Genomic DNA, 23,878 nt, shown 5'->3' with positions numbered 1-23,878 from the left:
TGCAGGTGTTTGTCTTTTCTTAGCCCACTGGATAAATGAGAGGGTCTACGTGCTTTTTGCTTGCTTTCTGATCTCATCAAACACACAACCGAGCAAAGCTGGACACATCTGCTTTTGCTCCCAAGATAAGGAAAACCACTGTGGTAAGGAAGAGAAAATGAGTCAAATGACCTAAAAGTGCTCCAGTTCCAGTTCGTAGCAGTTAAGTCCAGGTGTGTGCAGTTCTGTAAATGAACTAAAGAACGACTAAGAACAGATATCACTGCACGTCAGACTCGATTGCTTCTCAAACCCAGTCAAAAAAACACGATCATCACGCGCCACTTTGGTTCACACATTTATTTTTCAAAATAAGTGTAAATGTTACAGTTCGTCGTCTAGAAAACATATTTACAAGGTCTGCAACAGTGAAATAAATAAGGCTGTGTAGAATATAACAGATACAAATGGTAAATGGTCTACGACGTATAGCAGCTTTAGCTACCAAACGTTCATTTTTCAAAGAGGGGAGAAAAACAAAAAAAAATCTCAAACTATAGTTTAGTATTAATAAATAAAGCTATGTGAAAAAATAAATAAGGTACTCTTCTGTCCTGCTAATTTAGACTACAGTTTTTTTTTCTTTTACACATAGAAGAACAAAGAATTTGCGTAAGCTTTTACAGTCACCTCTTCATTTTAAAGCACATGGTCACGGTTCACACAGATAGATCAACCGTCACTGAAACACTTCACACTTAATTGGTCTCCAACCAAATTTGGCATCAAGAGTTTTCTTTGTATCGAGCAAATTGGCAACGGATCGAGAACTCTTTTTCCAAACAGATTTTTTTTGTTCCTATGAAACCTAAGCCCGTTCTCGTAATGTGTCTCAGATTCCATCCTCTTTCTCCTGTAGTGATCAGATTGGTGCGGAGCCTCTAGCTTCAAAACAGCGTGTTCACTTGAGTGGTTTACACAGTGTGCTTAGGCCTATCAAATCCCCGATTCGGGGCCTTTATCCCTCTAGGAATCCTGCAGTGGGCTTCCTTTAAAAAAACAAAAACAACAAAAAAACACTGGCTCCAAAGAAAAGTGCTATGCTGTAATGTGTACCATCCTGCACAGGTACAAACGGGCTCCCCTTGAGCTCTCGTGAAGAGCTGTACACCACAAACTGTTCATCTTGATAAGGGCAGAATAAATTACTTTAACTTTTAATATGCGCTAAACATGAAATGCATTAAGGCTATAGAATTAAGGCGGTAAAAGGAATCCTTCCGAACGTCACGGACATACAGTGAACAGTAGCTCCACACACACACACACACACACACACTTACAGTCATGCAGAGCTGTGAATGAAGTTGCGCTGCGAGGCAGGATATCAAAGTCGGTCCTCACAGGTCCACATGAGGCATCTGGTACAATTTTGTCTGCTCTGCAGTTAATAAACACAACATTCTTCCTGGATGAGTATCACTTAGACTTAAACTACTGTGATTTCTGACAACTAAGTACAAGTGATGGGCCGATGCCATCCTGAGGAGACTGAGTGGAAATATTTATATTAAGGGCTATTGTGTTGCAGATTAGAGCTCACATTCCCATATTCCTCATATTCCTCATTGTACAGTTGTGGTTTGTTGTTGGGTTTTTTTTCTGAATGGAATGAATGACTTTGTTCATTTGACATGAGAAACAACATTTTTATATGGGAAGCATGTCCTCCTTGAACCTGGTGTGGGGGGGAATGTTTAGATGGGTATTTATATCATGTTTTAATCTGGCCCCATGATAAAAATGAAAGGTGGCCAAGAATAGCATTAGAACTAGTACAATACTGTAGAAATATACAAAAACTAGGATGAAAACCACACATTCTAAAGCAGGGGTTTGGATCTGGGATCTATAAAGCCTGTTGATTTGATTTGGCTGCTGGACTCAATTTGGTCCAAATGGATTATCAGTTCCTTTGGCCTCCCTGCTGATGATAATGATTACATCCACGGAACACTGCAGCACTCAGGTGGAGTGTCCCCTTTACACTACAGCTCAAACCCCCATGCTAAAGCTTTTTTGTGCTCCTCTTACTGCCTCAAAGTTCCAGTTTCCAAGGAGGCAAAGATAAGAAACAATATTACAATGTTCACAGTCAAAGTCTCACTGGCTGCCCTGTTCTCTGTTTAAAAGCAGATCACAGAGCGGCTGTGTCCTTTACACGTCCACACGTCTGACCACTTCCCAGCATCTCACTCCGCCCAAATGTCCAAACACAGAAAACTATGGGCACATGATTTTAAAAAAAGAAACCTAAGGTCACTTGCTTTGTCTCTTGAAGTGCATCCTTGCTTTTACTGTTGCACAGGAAAAAAAAGGGGGGGTGGAAATATGGTGGCGCCTGAGGTGTGCACAGTTAACGTTAATCGCCTTCTTGGATACAGCAGTAAGAGAGAGGGAGTAGCCGGACATGCTCTGATCCGCAGAGTCTGAGTGGTGCGTGCTTTAGCGCGACGTCCAGTTGTTACCCACGCTCAGTTTGGCCCTGGGGATGGTCATCTTGTCCGCACAGGGGGAGCCCATTTCTGGAGAGAAGTGAATGATGCCGCAGTCGTTCCTCACATTCTGAAATTTGTTCTCTTTGGAAGGCTCCATGTAGACCACGGAGTTCTTGTTCACATGCTTCTGTAGGATAACTGTCTAAGAAGGAAAAACACAAACGGGAAGGATTAGTAATGGGCCCTTTGCACAGCAGCCATTTTGACTTATGGGAGGAGACACGTGTGTGTAAATTGTCATATTAACATAGCTGACTTCTATCTAGCTTCGAGCTACTGTTGATCCGTGATCAGGGCTTTACAATACAGTACAATAACAACATGGTAAAGTCGTTGTAATGTAATGACTGATTTTATGACCTTGTTCCAGCTGAAAGTACAGAGCAAAGAAGAAAAACTACCTTAATCCTAATGTCCTGACAGGCCTAGCGCGCCTCCCGACCTCTTCACTTACCAACTTTGAACTCGCCGTGTAATTTAGCACCTTCCTAATCCAGCTCTTCAACAAAGGAGGCTGATTTATGTGATTTACTAAGAGCTTTTTTTTTTACCTTCTTTGGTGCGCTGTAGCAGGACATCTGCACCCACTTCTTTTTCTTGTTGATGAGTAACGCCACGATGAGGAAGATGATGACGGCGAGTAGGAGACCGGCCAGGATCCATGCAGCAGACTGATAGATGAGGGCCAATTCTGTTCGGCTGGGGTAATTCTCACCCAAAGCTGGTTCATCTGTAAGGTGCAGAAAAACGTTATTTCAATGCATATTACCATAGGGAGCTTTTCCCATTTCCTCTATTGTTATTGTCATATACCAAAAGTTTTTGCTTTAAAGGTATGGCGTGTAATACTTTGAGGGTTTATTGGTAGAATCAAATAAGCTAACCACAAGTTGTCCTATATACTTTTATATAAAATAATTTGCTTTTTGGAGCCTTGGAATGAGCCCTTATGTTGACTTCAGGCATCACAGAGAATGACGTGCTTTTTAGGATGCAAAGGCTACTGTAGTTCCCTGACATGCTTGGGAAAGGGACCGAGTGAGCAGAGGAGTCCTAAACGGCTGCAACTAACGATTATTTTCATAATTTATTATTTTCTGGATTCATCGAGTAATCGTTTGTTCCATAAAATGTCAGAAAATGCCGATCGGTGTGTCTCAAACCTAAAATGGATGATGTTGTCAAATGTTTTGTCCCCAAACCAAAAACTATTCTGTTTTAATGCTTTCTTAGTTACATGGAGCAAGGAAACCAGAAATATTCACATTTAACAAGTTGAAAAATCAGAAAACTTGTTCTAATTCCTTAAAAAACACTCAAACCAATAACCGATTGTCAAAATAGTTCAGCCCTAGAGTCCCCATTTGTTACAGTCTGCAGTCTCGCTATTAGACTTCACTAATTCTTACACACTGGGCCTTTCACATTTGGCAAATATCCCAGCTCGGTGGAGGTTTCAAGAGCGATAAAGTCGCGCCACTCATTCATCGTTATTGTTTTAGTTGGCTTATGTTTCCCTGCCAATCAAAATGTTCCAAACACCCTGCATTTTAGGGAGACTGTAGTTCAATGAAGACATCCGCTGAGTATCTGATTAAATGTTGATTTAATTAGCATTTTACCTGTATCGGCGATGATGTGCGGTACAGAGACGGTGGTGATCGACGCCGCACTCTCCGTCGTAGCAGCAACCGTTGCTTTGCGCACACTAGTGGACACCATCACTGGCACTGACGTTGTAATTTCTGTAAAAAACAGGATTATGAGTCAGACATAAGCACATTGCACCGTGAATACGTGTATGATTCCCCTTGTTACGGTGATAAGGGGTGTTGATAGGAAATGTCCTCTCAACTCCCACTGTACCACTCTGTGAAGGCAAAAGCCCTTGTTTTCCACTGGAAACACAAAAGACTGGGTGAAATGGCTACATATCAGCGTGAACAATGGGAGCCCATGCTGACATTTTCCTCTATAGGAAAAGCTGATACGCAGCTTTGCCTTCCTGTGCCGCCACAGAGAGCGTGTTGCGGGGCCGATCCAGCCGGCGACAGGAAACACGTGTGAATGTGCGGATGCTCGAGGAATGTTTTCGCTCTGTGAGTGGACCATGTGTGCATGTCACATGGAATGTTGTTGCAAATGATTGTGTTTGCCCATGTAGCGCCAGAGTGGCTAGGCCTAATGAAGAAACACACACACACACATTCAGTCTGGCAACGGGCATTTGCAGAGTGACTCCCACTTTCTCACATGCAGCGTTATGAATTATAACTTTCTCCAATAACAGGCCCTGCCTCGCTGCAGTGGTCCCACTTGTTGCATAAAGAATTGTGGTTTTTGCACAACTCTGATGGTTTTTGAAGCGATGCATGAATCATATTTTATATGCTGAACATTTTTATTGTTTTTTTTCCCCCAATTAAAAAAATATAATTACTCCGAAGGCACAAGGCGGAACACTCACCGAGACAGTGTGGGCAGCACTGGCCCTTGCGTAAGACGGGCACCCTGCAGTTGGCGGCCGGACAGCGCTGTGAGAAACACTGAATGGTTCCGTTGTTGCAGGTGCAGCTGGTGCAGGCGTTCGCCTTCCAGGAATCTCCAGCCAGCAGCACGTCTCCATCACTGGTTATGCAGTACTCCTGCTGGCTGTTGTTGACTGGCAGCAACGGGCTCAGCGTCTCATCTGTGGTTGCACACAGGTATGTAAGGCTTAATCACGACAGCACATGACACGTTTGAGCCTCTTTTGTAATTTCTCAGCACTAAAGACAAACATGAGTGACTCCATATGATAGATGTCGGCTCAGTCTCGCGCCGTATCTCCCTCTCATCAGCAGGCCTGAGATCTCTGGCCTTCCCGTGACCAAAGACTCAGTTAACATGCAAACACCGTTCTGCCCGACTGTAACCATACATCGTGTGGCCTGCTGTCACTGTGATGTCTCTGATTCCCCACATTCCTGGTGACCAGGCCCATACATATATCAAAGGCTGCCCTCTGACAATCTGCTTTTGTGAGGGGAGATGCAGCGATAAGGCGGGCCGGCATTCTCGAGGAGCGGCTCTCAGGCGCAGTCATGCATTGCTGATTTGTGGGCCTCATGCTTGGAAGTGCCTGGGATATGTTGTTTCTAAGTGTGAGAGAGACTCGAGTGTTTGGGTGCAGCTGTAAATAAAATAGGCGTGTGGTTTATGTGTTTGCCCCGACATTTGTCTCCGAGTGGATTCCCATAACTGTCTGTACGAACAGTGCAGATTCAGAGAGATTAGCCACATTCTTCACTTTCCAGCAGTGGGAGAACTGGATGAACCTCTGGTGTGAGCCGCTGGGGTGAAAAAGCAGTCCACATGTGCTGGTGCCTGCCTCGAGGATCTCTATGTAAACCCAACCGGTCTTGGCTGGTTTCTTTATGAGTGTCTGACATAAAATGGACCAACAAAGTGCAACATGCGAGACCTTTCAAACCCACATGTTGAAAGCACATGTAAAGCTGCCTTTATACCTAGCTACAAGGGTGGGTGCACGATATTGGACCTTTTGCCAATATCCTATATATATGGGAGTGCTTGGGGCCGATACTGATATATACGTCTTTCCTTTTGCCCAACTGCAGAGGTCATTTAGTCTCTTCTGTGGTAAAAATTAATATAATCGTTTTCATACTCATGTAGCAGCAAATGTAGATATTATTGTGTAAAATAAATAAGCTTCAAGGGAGCCTACTATTTTAGTCATTAGTCAATATCTTCCTCTGAAATGTCGTCAAATCATGTACTTACTAGTTCATTCAGAGTCAAATAAATCGTACTGTATGTTATATTACGTGATTTTCGCATTAAAACTCATTAAAACCACTTGAAGCTCGGCTTTAACGGCTTGTTCTGTATGGGACGGCACAGAATCGGTTCGAGCTCCACGGTGATTGGACAAATGTGGCAAAAACGCCACTTCCAGGGAAGCCGGGCTTCCACGACAGTGGATAGGGAACTGTCTGTACGGCGGAAGCAGTTTTTGATTGACAATGTTGCAGAAACACACATGAGAGCGGAGCCTTTTCTGCCTCAGTCCTGTGTGGATTTTGTGAGTCTGTGAGACAGATAGCTACTCATTGTGTGTTATTTGCTTGGCGATGTAGCCCATTTTCATTTGTACATCCAGAAATCCATTTTCTACCGCTTTATCCTCCTGTGCTGTGCAATAGGGCCAGTCCATCACAGGGCCACATATAGAGACAAACAACCATTCAACCATCCACTCTCACGGTCAATTTAGGGTGTCCAATTTATGTAATCCCCATATTGCATGGAGGATGGACTGTAGAAGAAAATGTAAGAAACTCCTTGTTCTAGTTGCTCATTTGCATAATTTATGCATAAATAATGAGCTTCAAAAAACAGCAACTGCCACTGATCCCCAGCACCTACTATCTCAAGGCTTTTGTGGCATAATATGTTTTAATATTTCCTAAAGAGTCAAACCCTGTGTTTGTCTCTTACCTGGGCATACGTGGCAACAGGTGTCCTTGATCCTGGTAGGCGTCTGGCAGAGGGCCGGGGGACACACTTCTGTGTCGCACAAGACACGGCCCTTCCTGCAGGTGCAGCGTGTGCACTCGTCCAGGTTCCAGGTCTCCCCCTCCACATAAAACTCCCCCCCGGGTGCTCTGCACACCACCATGTCCATCCCCTCTGGCTGACCGCTGCCTGACTCATCTACAGTGAAAGAGGAGAGAGAGAGAGGGCGAAAAATCAGTTAGACGGTCACGTGTGGATCATATTTACATTCTGATCTGCTCTCAGTGCCAACTCTTCATTCATTTCACTCTTGAGATTAAACAAGTGTTACACTATGAAGGCAAACAAAGATGTTGCGCGAGTAAACGGGGTCAAAGGTTACTAGAATATGGATGTAATGGGAGACTACGCTCCAGTAAAAGCCGCAGGCAGCGCGGTGTCATGTCAAAGTTGTGTTTTGACACTTGGAAAAAATCTCTCCGTCCAGCAGAGTAGCAGACATCTGCTAAGACTTAGCCCGTTGTCCCCTTACTGCAGAGTGTGTGAATCTCCCCGAACGTTGTAGACATTCTTTCACTCCTAAATGTTTGAACAGCCAGCTGAGTCACTCCTCCATAAATACTCGGCATGAGTCGGAGGGTTGTGGATAAAAAAGTGTGGGCGTGGATCGGAGTGACTTCCATTTTTAGAGAGAAACAGACAGAGACTGTGTGTCTGTGAATTTAGTGGCGGAGCAAGGCGAAAGGCCTAAACGCGATAATGATCCAACGTTCTTGGCTGAATGAGCCGTGAGGAGACGTGCCGTGCCAGATGTGCGACTGCTACTGACATCTGCTGATCTTAAACCAGTGGTAGAGTTAATTTCTCATTAGCACAGCATACGTGAGCAGCAGCACGTACAGTATATGATGAGGAGGGGAACAGCGAGGCATGGTGTGTCGTTTGTGGTGAATGTTTTACTGAATGGATTGAGGAGTAAACTGTAACATTTCTCTTTTTAATACGTAAGAATAATCTGGAGAACGTGTTGATTCTTTTGCCCCGTCAGACTTCGTTTGAGCTTTGTCGATATACTGACGGAATGAACCGGTGAGAATAGTTTATTATTACGGAAAGCAATGAAGAAAACTAAAGAATATTATAATTTATATTAAAAAGCCAGGAATTAGCCTTGCTTTTACAGTTTTGACTGTACAATTTGAATTTTACTAAATTAAAATGTAGGAAAGCTAATTGGCTTCGATGCAAAGTTATCCCCAGCAGGAGAACCCCCTCTTTTCTCCATTATCAACAACCTTTTGGATTTTACTTTGAGTTAAGAGTTTTCACAAAGGGCACAAAATCGAGGCTCCATTCCTACAATCCTTTAACACCCGATATGAACTAACCTGAATGCGACACTTACCCTCACAGGTGGGACAGCACTGGTCGGGCTTGACGACCGGATGAGAACAGCCGGGAACAGGACAGGAAATGAGGACGCACATCTCCCGTCCGGAGTGACAGTAGCAGTCGCGGCAGCCGTCGTGCCAGCTGTCGCCCTCGTCGTAGCGGTGCCCGTTGGAGGTGAGGCAGTAGTTGGGCAAAGGTGCTGAGGCAGTTGTGCTTGGGATTTGGCCGCTTTCTAAAGATGCACACGTGACAACATGAACGTTACTGAGTGGGGAAACGGTCACGTGGAACAGCTGAGGAAATGATTCCAACAGCCACACAACCAGCTATGCAAGAAAGGCCTTGTGAAGTTACGGGAAATGAGATTTACAGGGAAAAAGGGTCAGTCTTGTCGCTCTGGGTCAAGTTTCATCACAGGCTAAAGAACGTTCAGTGGTTTTGGTTTTATACAGAGGTGTATTCATCCGTCTATTTTTTTGATTGTGTATCTACTCTATTTACTACTTTCCTATAATCATTTCAATAAAAACACACGGTGGCGTACATTTCTAAGATAAACACGCTTCCAAAAACAACATCCCTATGATCGAGGAGTTTCAACGTCGGGTAAACAGTGGTTTATTTGCAGTCGGTAGAATTGGACTGAGTGTGTCGCTTTGTTTGGAGCCAGCTACACTGATCTGAAAACTAGTTATATTTGAGTTGGAAATATTTATAATGAAGCTTAACTGGCAAAATAAACATGCCACATAAAACGTGGCCGGGCATAAATATGGCATCTGCATACTTGCTTTAAACCTAAAGGGGGCTGCTGGTGGAATCTAATTAGAGCTGCACAAACACCAACAAGGACCAAAACAAGCAGACAGAGCAAGCCTCCACAGCAGAGCAGTGAAAGGTCACAGAAAATCAAAGCTGCGGCTCAGTGGCACAAATTCAAACTGCTAACAGAGCTCTCCTATCTCCTGCCATCCTCTAGCCTTTCCACTGCCAACATGCTGTGTATTGTGATAAGATTTATCCTTCGGGGAGCATGGTTGGTAAATGTCACTACCATCTATAAATGTGTTGTTATGGTCTGGTAACGGATGAAAGGTCAGTGAGCCCAACAACAATAAGCGAGCCTCGTGAAAAACAAAGAAAAATAATCAGGTCCTTTTTCACCTTAGGGAGCGAAAACAAATAAAGAGAATTCTAAGAAAATCAAAATAAGAAGAATAAGTTTCCCATGTCTGAATGTGCATCGTAAAATATATGTTGTGTAAAGTAGTAATTGTGTCCTGGTGAAGTCCTTAAAATTATTTCAATAGCGCAGTGGCTTGCTGCAGGAATTCATTGTCTTGCGAGTTTGACAAATGCAACTCATTAGTATGAGCTACGTCTCAAAGCCCGCACGACAGTGAACTGAATCAGTTTTGCATCGAACAACAGAGCCCCCGCTTACCTTTACACATGCAGATGGAGCAGCCCTTCCGGTTCTGTCGATAGCCGTCACTGCAGTGCTTGTCACAGGTAAACGGAGGACACTTGACACATCGGCACATCTCACAGCCGTGCTTGTTCCTCCTATAGAGAGCGACAAACGCACACACGGTTAAGCACACATTTCAATAATACCATGAATAACAATTGCTTCTCATCGCAGATGTCACCACGTAAGATTAGCCTTCCACGGATCAACGTGGTGTCCGGATACAGTCATCCAGATGCTCAAGTAGGGCATAATCAACATCTGGACCCGTTTTGCCCTCCCTATATTTGCTGTCTTTGAAGAAGGCCAAATAAAAGGCCAACATGTGAGATCCCTGTGGTTTGGACATCATCACCAACCCCGAAAGACGCAATCTAAAGCCAATTCAGATGCTTTCAATTCACCCGGTTGCCGTCCTTACTGCTCCAAAAGCCTTTGGCGCTCACGTAAGAGCAAGGCGGAGATAAGAACTCATGTAAACATGTTGATTGGAGAGCAGAGAAAGCGCTTTCTTCTTTGGGGAATATTCCTCACACGTGAAGAGGGCAGAGCAGTATGAAGGGCAAATGCTGGAGAAGCTGGAAATAGATCAGTTGGATCCACTGGATAGGATGGATGAGCCGCAGGTTGATAATCTGTCAAACCTTGGATAAAAGAATGACCTGTATCTAATTCCTCTCACCTCACCTCCCTTTCATTTATCCTCTCTCCACCTTATTGCCTCTCTCTCTGCCTCTCCCATGAGGTAAGTGATGATACCTATTTCATATTGCAATGGCCTCATTTGGCCTCAGTAATGACGCCATTAATCTCTATCTTCCAGGGCGACATAAATAAAAGACGCCCTCAATCCCAAGAGCCGTGCCGTGCCGTGTCCCATGAAGGGGACAGACTCAACCAACAGAGGACCCCCACAACCCCCACCCCCATCTATGCTGAAGCAGCAATAACAGCTTCTGAAACAACACGGTGAGAGCTCGGCCAGTGCCTCACTGTACAAATACAGAGACAGAGAGCGTTGTGACCTTACAGCAAGGCTTTGTTTAAAGACGGCGTGTGGAATGCCAAGCAGTGCTTTGGGCTCCAGGGGGATACAGGGGGAGGGGTGGGGGCTTGGGGAGGCCCCCGGGGCCCTGGGACTGCAGCCTCAGCACAATTTCCACTGTGCCGCAGCGGTGATGGCTACAGGAGTACCACTCGAGACATGTGTAGGCACAGTGATGATTTTGAGACAGGAAGGATGGAAAACAGACCGAGGGTCTGTACCAAAACCACGAGAGAAATCACGCTATATATATATACGGTTTACCTTCATCCTGATTCACGGCCCTGAGCCTTTAGCTTTAATGCATTAGAATAATCAGAGTGTCATCAGTACAACACAATGATCCTTTTCAATTTTTGCTTCTTTGTGGTGACTGCACGCTGGGTTCCTGTGTGAGGAGACGGATCTGTGTTGTGAGGCTGGCAAGGTCTCTGAGGGTTTTAGACTTCTGAGGCTTGACTTAAACTGCTACTTATGAAGGATAAAGCCTGGACTTCCTGCTTGTCGCGATGTGTTTTCGATTGTTGTTTTTGCAACACGACAGTGATTTATGAAATGAACGTATGTAATGGTGCCTGGGGACCAAATGTCCCGGCAGAGAGCAACTCCAGATGTTTGATTGGGTTAAATGGGATTAGGGGGGAGAGTAGAGAAATTGTGAGGGGGGGGGGCTGAGAGGCCAGAGAGGATCTTAGAGTCACACACAGATTTAAAATCCTGGGATACACCACCAAGGTGGACCCTTTGATCTTGGATGCCAAAGTTGTGTCTGTTGTGCTTCCTTTTTAAACGTGACCAAACAGGCACTGGCCTGTGTTGAGCTTGTTTCATGCACCATTTAGAACTCTTCACTTTATTACTGACCAGGTTATATTTTGGGCCCAAGGACTTTAGAATGTATTTGACACTTAATGGAATTTACACCTTACCCTAAATCCACCCGTACATTGGCGGAACCTTCATCCTCATCATGGTCCACAGTGAAAACGGATCATTTCAAAACATAATTTCCAAAGAAACCCACGGTGACTGGGAACACTTACACGTATCCATAGGGGCAGGTCTTTGTGCAGGTCAGAGGTTTACACCTCGGCATAGGGATGCTGCACTCGCACACCTCGCAGCCAAAATCATCCCTCTCATATCCCATCGGGCATTGCAGGGAGCAGTATTTCCCCAGTTCAGGGCAGGAGTCATCTGAAAGAGTTAAGGTAAAGGTCATCCGATCGCGGGCAACACCAATCCATCAAAGGCACAGGGGTGAGTTGCTATGGAACATTCCTGTAGCCATGGATGTGTGAGTGTATGTCTGTGTGTGTGTGTGTGTGGCGACGATTGTAAACACGTCTCTGTGGTCGTCGAAGCCAAAGTGCTTGACAAATTTGTTTGACATCAGCGTGTGTGTGTGTGTGTGTGCTAAAAGGTAAATGTCATGTTGTTTGTCCACCACAAGAAGAGGCATGTCAAAGGAAGTGAATTTCCTGCTTCTGCGAGTCAAAACTTTAACCCTTAAGGTTCTGTGCACGTGTGAGGACAGTGGACTTACTGCTGAGACACTGGCAGAGGAGACATCCATTTTTGTCTTGCTCAAAGCCGTACGGGCACTCATTCCCTGACAGGGAGCAGTTCTCCAGAGGCGGACACAGCATGGGGCTAACGGTTTCATAAGAAGGCTCTGGGTAACAAAGGAAAAGATGGGGGGGTGAGGTTTTTTCACATGTTAGCAACAGTTCGAAAAAAAATGAAAAGAAAAATCAATGAATGCTTTCTAGTTTTAAATATGTGTGCTAGGATCGCCTCAGGTGTAATACCTCATTTATGCTGTTTTGTGCCAACTTTAATAGCTACCTATTTACACTGCTATTATTTTGGGTAAACAATAATTACAGATAACTGTAGAGCAATTACAGCTGGGTGGGTCGCACAGTGGGGGAATTATACCTCTATGTCGTACAGTGTGGAACTGTCTCCTATTAATACGTTGATACATGTAATGTTTTTAGCGCTAAGACTACCGGGGAACCATAATAGGGGGTGTTTCCGGGACTGAAGTCAGACTCTGGCACTGCCCAGACTGACCAGATTTATTGAGAAGCCACAACAACTGAAGACCGCTTGGATTAACACACGCACACACACACACTGTGGAGCTATTGTCTGTACGACACTGCACTGGCTTCCGTTCATTTGGACGACCTTAATAATAAAGAGTTTACCTAAGCTTAACCATAACCGGTTAATGCCTAACCTAATCACAATTCAAATCTTAGCCCTAAATTTAATCAGTTCCTCAGAGATGAGGTTCTGCCTCATTAGGACCAGGTTTTGTTGTCACACATACACACACACACAGTCATACATTAAATGCACTATAGCTATTCCCCAAAACGACTCTCGCCACGTTCAGTGGGAGGAGCAGCCCAATGAGCTGTAACAAATTATGCTCACAAAAAAAGAGGATCCACTTCACTGATGGAGCCTCCTGTGTTAAAAGCATGCTGAAGCCACACACACACACACACACAGGTGGGTCTTATTTTGGCAGGCAAGACTAATAAAGGAACACAAAGAACCCCGCAGCTTGAAGAATGCTCTGTGGCCTCCCCCTTTAATGAGCCCACAGCGACACGGCCTCTGTAGCAAAGCTGTGGGGCCACAGGAGCCTCCTCTATGTGGTATGTGGTCTGATGTGTGCTTTACGTTGATACGAGGTTCATATTAGAGATAACACATACAAAAGATAAAGTCTCTCTATACCTTCACAGAAAGGGCAGCACTCCCCTGGGATCTTGACAGGGTTCTGGCAGCTCTGTTTGCAGGCCATGGCCGTGCAGTGCGGATCTCCATCCACACACTGGCAGAAGGTGCAGTCGTCCTCTTTCCACTGCTCCTCGTGTGCTCGCAGCTTGTTATTCACCCAGCAACTGGCCTTTGTGCTGTCCATCGACAGTAACTCCACATCTGAGAGACAGATACACATTGCGGGTTAGGGGAGGACAGACTTTGATCTGACTCTTAACTGAGTCACATGTCACATTTTGCGGTTTGGCAACCACGATAGGATTTGAAACTCAAAACTACAGTCCAGTGCGCCACATGCTTCCTCCTCTACTGTAAGTGAATTAACAGGAGACGGAGTGAGAGCACAGCTGAGGGAAGTAGGATACTCCACGAGGGAGCAAATTATATTGAAACTGGCTTGTCATAGCCCGCTATGGAGGGACCACCTTTGAATTCCGATGACTTATTTACATTTTAAGTACTGAGAGGCCCTTGGTTTTGCAACAACACACTGCACTTAGGGACCTTAGTTGCAATGAGACAGATGAGGTTTGGAGTAATGCTGTGTTGTCCGGAGAGAGAGGGATGTAATAACTGGAAACAGAACAAAGATGATGACATCCACAACTGTTGCTCCCCACAGTGTCTCCTCATAGCTGGGCCAAAAGCTTGAACTCATCCATGTCACTTTTTGAACGTGGCCCCCCAGGTCAAAGGCTAGGTCGGCGTTTTATACCATAAATCTCAGTCCAGAGCGAAGAAAATTTCAGATCTGTAGCCATTAGTAAGAACCATAAAACGTGACAGCTTAAAAGCCAATATGCGCAGCCCTTCAGCTCAGCTTGAGATGATGCATCACGCCTCAGCCTGGTTGTGGAAGCCCCCCTTGTTTCCACTGTCTATAAACAACTTTAATTGTGTGGTTTTTTTTTTTTTTGCTTATTAACAACAGAGATTAGACGGTGACCTCAGCAGTTTCTGTGTGTGAAACAAAGGAAGGTGTGTACATAATTCGGTGTGTTTACTCATTCTCCGCAGCTTACTGAGAGCGTGTCGGAGGGAGAAAAGATGCTGTGTGTGTACTTCACGTAAGAGTCCTAATTGCCCCATTTGATCCCAGCCGAGTTTAAGCTGCTGAAGCGTCATCCATGTGGCTGTGATTAACCTGAACAGGATCTCCTTCTCTCCCCTTAATCACCCTCTCGCTAACTGTGTCCACCTCAAGTATACGTAAGTACTGTATACCTTCAAATATTCAGCATTTTAAAGCTTTAGTATCTCTCAGCTGCTACAGCCCACATCTTTAAAGTCCAAAACCAAATCATTTAGTGTTCACATCAACAAGTGTATAAATTCACTGCTGGGATTTTCATTTTGTCCCACGATTCTTCTGAAATAGTTGGCCAAAACATATTGATTTGTAAAGGTACGGCACGCTTTGCATTCTGGGTCAAACAAGAGCCTTTCTGTTTGCATGTTCTTCTCCGCGTTTGTGTGTATTTTCCCGCAGTCTTCCGGGCTCCTCCCACAGTCCAAAGACACGCAGGTTCAGGTTAGGATAACTTGAGACTCGTGTGAATGCTGCTATGTTGTTTGTCTCTTGTTGTAATAGATGAGTGACCAGTCCCGGGTGAACAAGATGAAATCAGATGGGATTGGCGGTCGAAAATGAATGAATGAACGCTGGTAACTTGATGAGTCTTTGTAAAGCTTTGTTTCAGGAGGTTGGAATATCTCAACTTTTTCTGCAGTTTAGTGTAATTTTTAATGAGCGCCCACAAGTCTTCCACCTTCACGAAAAGTCGTCTCTTAATCCAGATTTAAAGCATCGCTGTCTTTGTTCTCTGCAGTGAGCCGTGCACTAAGCATGAGCAGCTTTCTATAGAAGAAAAGAAGAAGAAGAAGAAGGAAAAGATGAAAGCATTCCATACTATCTAAATGCCTGCACATTCCAGGTGTAACTCCCAACACTGACCTAACGTGAGCTCCTCTGCAATCCAGCGTCTTCTCATGCTTCTGTCTAACTGTAGCCACGCAGGCAGAGGCCAAAGCTGGCTACCATCTCCATCCACACGCTTCTGGCAGACTGTAATGTGGTTGCCATATGCAGCTCATTTTTTTAAACAGTCCCAAGTGCACATATCCATGCTCCCGACCTGACGTGGAGCACATGTGTTTTTGTGAGCGGGTCCCGGCTAGATATCAAAAAGCCTTTGTCAAACACTCCAAAAAGGAGTTTAGAAATTCTTATGTCTCCCAAGTGGAAATGAATTACTTGGCGGTCTCTTTAGTGTGACTCTTTAGTTTATGTTCAACAACAAATGTGGAAGCTGGCTATATAAGTGAGGGTCAGTGGAGGTAAGTGTCATTCAAGGCAGGTTTCGATATAACCTCTGAGATTTCAACTTTAGCCACTAATCCCACAAAATACTAAATTAAGCTGGCACTTTTACCTATGCAGACGGGGCAACACTCTCCCTCGGGAACGTAGAAGTTTTCGCAGTCCAGCTCGGCGCACTCCGCTTTGGAGCAGAAGGAGATTCCTCCTCGGCACTGACACAGCCAGCAGGGGTCCATGCGGTACACCTCTCCCTCTGAGAACTCCTTCCCGTTGTGGATGCACTTGGGAGAGACTGAAGAGAAGAAGAAGAATATTCATATTTAATATATACACAATATTAATTATAGTACTTTTGTGGCCGGTCGAAGGAAAGTCAGTATTATAACATCTTGAATAAACACGTCGTAACTTCCCATCAAGCGCGCTCAAACGCAAGGGAAAGTGTGGTTATGTAATAAAGTCTCCAGACTTACAGTATGGAGGAGGAGCCACACTTCTTGAATGAGTAAATGTAAAGCGCAGCTGCAAGCAGATGTGGAGCCAGTGGTTTTTTCGATAAATGAGAGTGAAGGTTACGGCGGCATCTGTGTGCCATAGCTCTGAGTGCAGACTCAAAGTGTCTGCACCAGTGACCCCGTGGCTCCTGACAACCAGTGCTGTGCTCTAATACAAAGCAGGTGGACCAACTGAGTTGAAAGTGGAGTAGAGATTTGTTCTTTTTTCTTTTTCTTCCCTTATTTGCCTGCTTTCTGTCTTATTCTTTTTTTTTCTCCCCCCCTTTTGCTTTTTTCGCGTGTAACAAAACAAAGCAGAGAAAATGCAATAAGTCAAAACACCCAGGCAGCAACATTTTTTTTGTCACATGAGGCGATGCTTGCATGTCATTTCCACAGCATTTGGTGCTGCCCCCGAAAACAACTGTGTCTAAATTCCAGTCGTGCTTTGTGATCTTCCCTAACTGAAAGGTGAAAAATGGTTTTGAAGACGAATGAACCGTTAAACACACTGACCCCCAGCCTGTCTGCATAATTCATAATGTCTGTCACACTGGCGTGTTCAGTGGTTAACAGGCAAATGAAGTAAAACCGCAGAGGGAAATGACTTAGCCAACAGAGGAATCATGATGGGATTTATTAAAATAAACTCTAGCGTGGTACTCGATCAGCTCAGAATATCAGTTGACAATGTGACAATAAGAGTTTACCTCATGTCACTAACACCACCACTCAGATGCTTGGCTGTATACAACAAACCCAGGCCGAGCTCCCAAAGAGAGATTTATGTGGTGATCTCAGCCTAATTGCTCAACACCAAGCATAAACCTCGGAAGAACGTGTGCAGTCCCGAATCAACCCTGCGCTCGGCTCTGACTACAGGGGGATATATTCAGTTTATGTGTGACCTAATGCGCTGATCCACAGAAAACTGCGGGCTAAACAAGATCCACTGGAGCCATCTGTGCACACGCGGCGACATATCCAGATACAGTCTCAGCTCTCGAGCCAACAGTGGAAAGAGTCGATCGTCGATGGAGGCCAAAATACACAGGTGGAGGCTTATTGTCACTACACGCACACTGACCTTGGCTGAATATGAGCCTGTCGCCGAGTGGGCAATGGAAACAGGCCTTACCCTTGGGGACAATGGCCGTGTAAAAAGTGTATTCCATTGCACGATAGATCTGGTATTTATAACTAACTCTGTATGTCTTCGTTATAAAGGGGGCCTGTGAAGGACTAGGAAGGTTACCAGGGAGTCCAGTGTGTGTCCTTGTCCATGTCACTGTCTGAGGAGCTCTGTGGACACAGCGCGCAGTCATGTAGGCCTAACAGACAGTGAGGGCAGCACAAAAGGCATCAACCCCCACGCCCAAAGAGCAGCGGACATTTGCTATCAAAACACTGATCCCATGGCCCCCGCAGCTGCCATTCAGCACCCGCTGGCCTGCCGGACTTGATTACCCTCCCTACTGGCAGACTGGAGCACATAAAAAGCATTCCCATCAATGAACTGTTGAACCTTTTCTCTTTGGACGTGTGACCAGACAGGAACCCATTGACACTGCACTTCTGTTGAGCAAATTCATAGCCTAAGCACTTTTCTGGTCACTGGGCTTGTTTACTCGGACACGGCGCTCATTTATACATGAGGAGAGGCTAGAATGGGAATTTGTTCTGTTGGTAGAACAGTGAATATTTTGTTGGGAGCGCAGAGTAAACAGACCCATGCCACAGCTCCCCTCACTTGCCTTCCTGACTCTCCTAGTTGTCTCTGGGCCACGACAGAGAGAGCTGAAGTTTCCCTGTGTGTGGGATCAATGTCTGCTCCCTCTCTTTTCCTGTTTTTCTTGTGTCTCTTTCTCACCTACTGAGAAGATGGTGCACACACAAACACGCGTCACAGAGAATCAAGCCACTTTCAAGAATCCTCATTATACTTAATATCCCTGAAGCAATAACAAATATTACAACCTTCTCTTGGAACCCTGCCACCCCACGAGGCATCGACCAAGTCTGATAAAAAGCCCAACGGTAATTATCCAATCATCAACTTTCCTTTTCATCTATGGACATTTGGTCAGCAGGGAGGGATTTCTTGCTCTGAGGAAAGTAATTGCCTCCTCTAAGGTTATGAATCTCACACCAACTGTGCTATTGCTAACCTCAGTGGGAGACCAATCAAATCAGAGACTGCATAGTGTGCAGCTCAGTGCAGTGCAGTCACCTTTCTGGCACTCAAAGGTGTCACAGCAGTCTCCTGGCTGACCGCTCGCCTGGGTGAGCAGCACGGCTCGCTGTCCGCTCGGGCACTGGGGCTTGAGGCAGGCGTGGAGGTCGCAGGTGCACTGGGGAGGTATGGAAGGGCAGCAACCAGCAGGGGGCGTGTAACTCTTGGTCAGCACTGAGCCGTGAGGGCAGGAGGGCACCTCCACAGCAGGACACGTCACAGTGGCGCACCTCAGCTCCTCTGAAAAGAAACAAGATAGGGACGCACGTTCACTTTAAGACAGGGGCGGGTGCGCAGCAAACAGAATGTGCAAACCAAACACAGCTTTGGTCTTGTTTTGTTTCTTCATCCTGTGTAGGACACCACCCTAAACTGCTCTAGACTGTGACAGTGCCCTCTATGTTCCTCCAGGAAAAAACGGTTGACATGTGCGTGTGTGTGTGTGAGGGCTGGGTCCTCACACACTCTTAAGAGTTCACACAGTCACCCGGCACAAACTCTGTGCACGGTCATCAGATCTCCCCACACCTCAGCCTGTGAGAGCTTTACAGCATCCTGTCAGATAAATGAGAGCGGCGCTCTAGACACGACAACACTCTGCACATCCTGTCTTCTCTCCTCTGATCCCAACTCAGCCCAGCTCGACTGGCCCACAACCCAAACAGCCCCCCCGCGCTCTAAAACCACTCATTAATACCTGCCAACTTTTAACAGAGTCTTTCTTCTTGGCAGTCTGGAATCTCTTTTACTTAGCGCGTTTGTCTATTCATTTGCCAGAGCCAACATAATAGCTCTGATACCCCTTGTTAGGCAGACGGAGACATGCAGGGGTACTGGAAATGGGCAAGGGGCTCGCGAGTGTATTTTGGAGCCAGTTCAGGAAAAGAAAAGTGGAGCGCCCCTCTATACAGACATTGTTTGAGAACAGTAGCTACCTTACAAAGATTAGATTACCCAAATGTGTTTATTTTGCTCTCAATGTCACTGTAAAGTATACAGTGCAGGCAGAAGAGAAGGATTGTGGAGTTCGCTCCGATAATTGTCGATCACTAAGTACATTCCCAGCTGAAAGCACAGTCTTTACTGCCACTGTAGCCCCTCGACGGCCAAAAAGGAGAGTGGATACCCAACATTAATTAGCAGAGGATGGCGAAAATTTCAAGCTTAAATCATCGCTGACATTTAAAGGAGGGAAAAATGTCAACAAATTACTGCCTCATAAGAAAGTTAAATCAAGTGGAGAATGATTTAGTTGTGAGGAATCCTTGACAGTCTTTGCATACATATGGTTTTTGAGGTGAGGGGAATAACACAGACTGGGGTTGCATAACTAGAAGCGGAGTTGTATTGATGTTCTTCCCAGAGTGATTCTGGCTCCATTGCGCAACACAACTCTCTGAGAGGATGTGCCTCGACCATGACATTTGAAGGCCTGTAAGTGGATCCCTATTGGTTTTGCCATCAGATGGGGAACCTGAACCAGTGAGGACTTTGGGATTCAGACCTCGGATCCCCTGATAATAGTTCTGCTTTGCCAGTTCTCCACTCCGGAGCAGTTCCTCTAAATTTTACTGTATAGGCTCATTCATCCCCAGCTTCATGAGATGGTCTGACCTGATGCTCTGCTGGCACTTAAGCTAAATCATTTGATGTGTTCCCAACCTAAAAAAAACATATCCAACAGATGAAATGGAGGATAAGGGAAACATTGATTTTTTTTTTCCTGGTTCCAGATAAACAGAACAGGAGTGTGAAGTATGGAGTTTATCAATGAGAGCTTTGTAGAGGTCCACACTGTTCCTAGGCTGCTTGAGTAAACAATACATTACAGATACTTAAATAGTGTCACAGAAAATGGGTGCAAACCCCCCGAATTAAGGGAGGCTACAACCATTTAAACGGTTTTTGGCCTAATTCCTACAGTGGAGTTAAATAAACCTTACTCGGAGGTGCTGATTGGCGAATGTTTTTTCTTCCAACGGAGTAACGAGGTCTGCTGCCGCTCAGCTCAAGACTTGTTTTACATATGAAAAACCCTCACACTTTTCAAAGCCATAGAAAATGCCTCGGGACGATCTTGCACAACGTTGTGCACTGAAAAACACTTTCTGTGTATTGTGTGTGTCCCAGAGTAGGCTGATTGCTCTTTCAGTAGTGATAATGGCCGGGGTTAGAGTGCGCTGGGAAAGGCAGCTGGCAGACATGCCATTGTCATTCAAATGACCAGAATTGAATCCATCTGTGAAAATGGTCCAACCCTTGCAGGTCCAATTAATATAATTGTCTCGAAAGGCACATTAGACGAAACACAATAGACAACCAGCGAGGGCGGAAAACGTCAGCAGCAAATGAATTTTATCCAACGCCGTTTGGGTTGTATTCGCGGCGCATAAATAGCGGTAATTAGTGAGTCAGCAATGACAGAACCAATCTTCATATCACAGCAGTGGCCGTGCTCCAGTTTGCACAAACACAAAAGACCTCATTTAATGTCGCTGACAAACTGTCTTTGCCGATTAGGAAGCATGTGCTCATGCAAAACAGAAAGATCGGAAAGAATGGAAAACCTTTGGCCTCGACGTACAACCTGCAAACCTCGCCATCTCCCGACCACCAGGCACACACTCAGGTACACACACCTGACGCCGGTCTGGAAGAGGTGGGATAAGGAAATGGCTTCATTACCACAGATTAGTCTCCTTTGTAAATAATGCATATTTCTGGCAGCTTGGGCAGCTCATTGAAGAAAGAAAAACACCTCCTTTCTAAATGGGTTTTTTCTTCCCTTCATGCTCGGATACAAGGAGTACAGTCTTTCTCCGAACCAGAGCGGCTCAGCCAGGCAGAGGACGCTGTGTTGACAGCCTGAGTTTACTCATGGAAAAAGTGCACAATGTGAGTTCTGTTCACAGACCGACTTTGGAAGCAAGTCAGAGGAGAACAAAGCTGTCTCAGTCCAGCTGCCCTACGTGGGTTTCTGGTCTGTCCTCAGGTTTTATAAAGTTGCTACGCAAAGGGACACATCAGGGCCGTCTCTCGCGTAAAGCTGTGGGGGTCTGGCCCGGTGCCCGCCAGCGGTTACTACTGAGAAAGTAAGCATTGTTCACAGTTTGTGTCAGCGTGTGTCAGTGTATATATACGAAGACTGTAGGAGTGTGGAGTAAGTCTGTGAGAGCATCCGGGTCAAAAGGTGCAGCCCTAGGGTCGTCTAAAAGAAAGACTCGGTAGGAGCTTCACATCGCGGTCAGAAGCTCGAGGCAGGCTGGCTGGCTCTCGCACTCTTTGACTAAATATTTGCAGAAGAAAAACGTGATCTCAGCGTCCTAAGAATCACCGCTACAGCTGATGAATGAGTGTGTTTGAGTGAGGTCATGGGAACATCCACGTGTAAGTGCACACGCGCGTCTGCGTAGTCTTCGTGTGTTTGTCTTTGCGTGCGTTCATTGTTAGTGTATATATGTGTGTGTGTGTATCTGTGCATTCCACTGAAACACACCCTTTCCTTGCCGTTAGATGGCCAACAAGATTAGGTCAATGAGCATGAAGGTTCTCTCTCAGACAGAGAGCTATCACTGTTTCCCATTATTATCCATTATATTTGACATAAAACACAGTTGTCACATGTGTCCGATCAAAAGCAAAATGTAGAAACCACTCCACTGAAGACCTGAGATGTAGACAGCGGGTGAATAAATTGTGGAAGTTCGAGTTATGAGTTATGGATTTTAGCCACAGGTCTGTTCCATTTTAGGGGATAAAGGGAAAAGAATATCTGATGGTGAGGAGCGCAACAGGATTTCGGTCAATATGCTGAGGTTTTAGGTCTAGATTTAGAGAATGGGGTGAAGATCAAAGTTTGGACATGCAGGAATGTTTAATGTCTCGCTGCCTCAGTACGAGCTGGGTTGGTTCCCAGCAGAACATGAGGAGTGAGTGGGCTGACACCAATCCCAAAATGGCTTTAAGGGAAGTTCTTTGTCCTGACTGTCACACAAGAGTTTGTTTCCCCCTTTGAAATCACTACCCACACACAGACGAACACACACACACAGTGGGAAAAGAGCAGCTTGCAGAGTACAACAGGGGCCACAGCTTCCGCAGACGGCGCACAAACACATGCCACTGAGACGTCTCATGCCCCTGCCAACCAGTGGTGGTCTGGCCTGGCTCAGACCTTTAATAGCCCTGCCACAAACAAGCTGCAGAGCGGCACAACTAACAGCCCTTTCACTGGGCCGCAGACAGAGGTGGCACAGGTGGGCACGCAGATGTGTGGGTTGGCATCATGACACTGGAGCGAGCGCCATCTCCTCGTCTGCTGAAGGCTGCAGTTGCTTGTTCCCGTCAGTGAGCAACAAAACAGGAATTCCTCTGAAATAGCAGTTAGTGACCTTATCATGAATGAAATATGTAAACTATCCTGGAGTGTAAACCTCCAAACACCACCCGAGCAAGACTCTGGGGCTTGTCTTTGACACAAATACCTCAACAAAACGGTTGGCCTCAGTTGTGATTTCCTGTCTTCCGGCGTTTGCCTTCCCCCCCCCTTCTCCTTCTCCTTCACTTATCACATCCTCTTTAGCTCCCTGACATGTGGGTGTTGCGTCTGGCGCGCCATGTTTCATACGACTAAACATTTGCAGCCGTATTACATCAGTGTCTCGTGCACCAGCAGAGAGCGATATCCCACAAACACTACAACACGCATAGTTGGGGGATCAGGCAACCAACAGTGACGGAGCGGAAAAAGATGTTGAGCTTTAACAGATCACAGTGAGTCACAGCAACAGTGGAGTGAACCCGACAAGACCACTGAGTGAGTCAGAGAGAAAGGGAGAGGCCAAACTGACTCCATGTGTGACCACCCTTTTCAGATGAAAACCCACTTTCTGGCTGCTTCAAGTGCCGGGACACAGGCTCTGCTTTAACGCACGTGGAGACAAGTGCAGTCAGCTGGGGCTTTCATGCCCCGAGAGCAGGTTGACATTTACTTTCACACTTTTGGCACACTCTTGACTTGTGTGTATCCAAAGACAGCGAAGGGTTGATGAACACTGTCATCG

At 45.7% G+C, this 23,878-nt stretch overlaps 1 protein-coding gene across 2 annotated transcripts in view; it reads right to left on the bottom strand.

The window, feature by feature from the left end:
- Positions 1–324: 324 nt before the first annotated feature.
- The window catches only part of crim1 (cysteine rich transmembrane BMP regulator 1 (chordin-like)), a 30,357-nt gene continuing 6,803 nt past the window's right edge, over positions 325–23,878 (bottom strand). The window contains exons 4-15 of one of the 2 annotated variants that reach the window (XM_044047290.1): positions 18,813–19,055; positions 16,201–16,380; positions 13,724–13,927; positions 12,513–12,641; positions 12,010–12,163; positions 9,895–10,016; positions 8,464–8,682; positions 7,041–7,256; positions 5,005–5,226; positions 4,160–4,282; positions 3,089–3,267; positions 325–2,679 (exon numbers count right to left, since the gene is read on the bottom strand). In XM_044047290.1, the coding sequence (XP_043903225.1) occupies positions 2,485–2,679; positions 3,089–3,267; positions 4,160–4,282; positions 5,005–5,226; positions 7,041–7,256; positions 8,464–8,682; positions 9,895–10,016; positions 12,010–12,163; positions 12,513–12,641; positions 13,724–13,927; positions 16,201–16,380; positions 18,813–19,055 (2,186 nt within the window). In that variant the 3' untranslated portion in view covers positions 325–2,484. The remainder of the gene's footprint in view (positions 2,680–3,088; positions 3,268–4,159; positions 4,283–5,004; positions 5,227–7,040; positions 7,257–8,463; positions 8,683–9,894; positions 10,017–12,009; positions 12,164–12,512; positions 12,642–13,723; positions 13,928–16,200; positions 16,381–18,812; positions 19,056–23,878) is intronic. The other variant, XM_044047291.1, reaches the window with a different exon arrangement.

This window comes from Solea senegalensis, linkage group LG16 (assembly GCF_019176455.1).
Source record: "Solea senegalensis isolate Sse05_10M linkage group LG16, IFAPA_SoseM_1, whole genome shotgun sequence".
Lineage (NCBI taxonomy): Eukaryota > Metazoa > Chordata > Actinopteri > Pleuronectiformes > Soleidae > Solea > Solea senegalensis.
Note: the sequence above shows the minus strand (reverse complement) of the source record. Positions and strands in the feature narration are given on the sequence as shown.